The sequence below is a fragment of the Wasmannia auropunctata genome, unplaced genomic scaffold (genome assembly GCF_000956235.1).
Source record: "Wasmannia auropunctata unplaced genomic scaffold, wasmannia.A_1.0 LD336071.1, whole genome shotgun sequence".
Classification (NCBI taxonomy): Eukaryota; Metazoa; Arthropoda; class Insecta; order Hymenoptera; family Formicidae; genus Wasmannia; species Wasmannia auropunctata.
The window spans coordinates 336,298-336,625 of NW_012026819.1; the positions used below are offsets into that span (position 1 = coordinate 336,298).

The window sequence follows — 328 nt, forward strand, 5'->3', positions numbered from 1 at the left end:
GTCTACACAAACCCTTGGTGTTCTATCTTTTTTCTTCACGACAACTACCTGACTGGCATATCCAGAGGAGCATGGTTCTACTATTCCGTCGTCAATCCATTGTTCGACCTGTTCTTCCACTATTTTTCTTTCTGGAAATGGTAAACGTCTTGGTCTTGCTACTATCTTCTGATCATCGGTAACCGTAATCGTTATCTCCATATCAATATCCTTCGTCTTCCGAGGTTGATAGTTTTCAAGAAATTGTTCCACCTCCAATTTACTCTTTTGGCATGTAATATGCGCGGTGTCCTGAGCACTTTCTTCTACAACATAGTTTAACGAAAGT

At 40.5% G+C, this 328-nt stretch overlaps 1 protein-coding gene across 1 annotated transcript in view; it reads right to left on the minus strand.

Annotated features, from left to right (window-relative positions):
* The window catches only part of LOC105449965, a 13,129-nt gene that overhangs the window by 5,183 nt on the left and 7,618 nt on the right, over positions 1–328 (minus strand). The window contains exon 5 of the mRNA XM_011689455.1: positions 13–305. Coding sequence (XP_011687757.1) covers positions 13–305 — 293 coding nt within the window. The remainder of the gene's footprint in view (positions 1–12; positions 306–328) is intronic.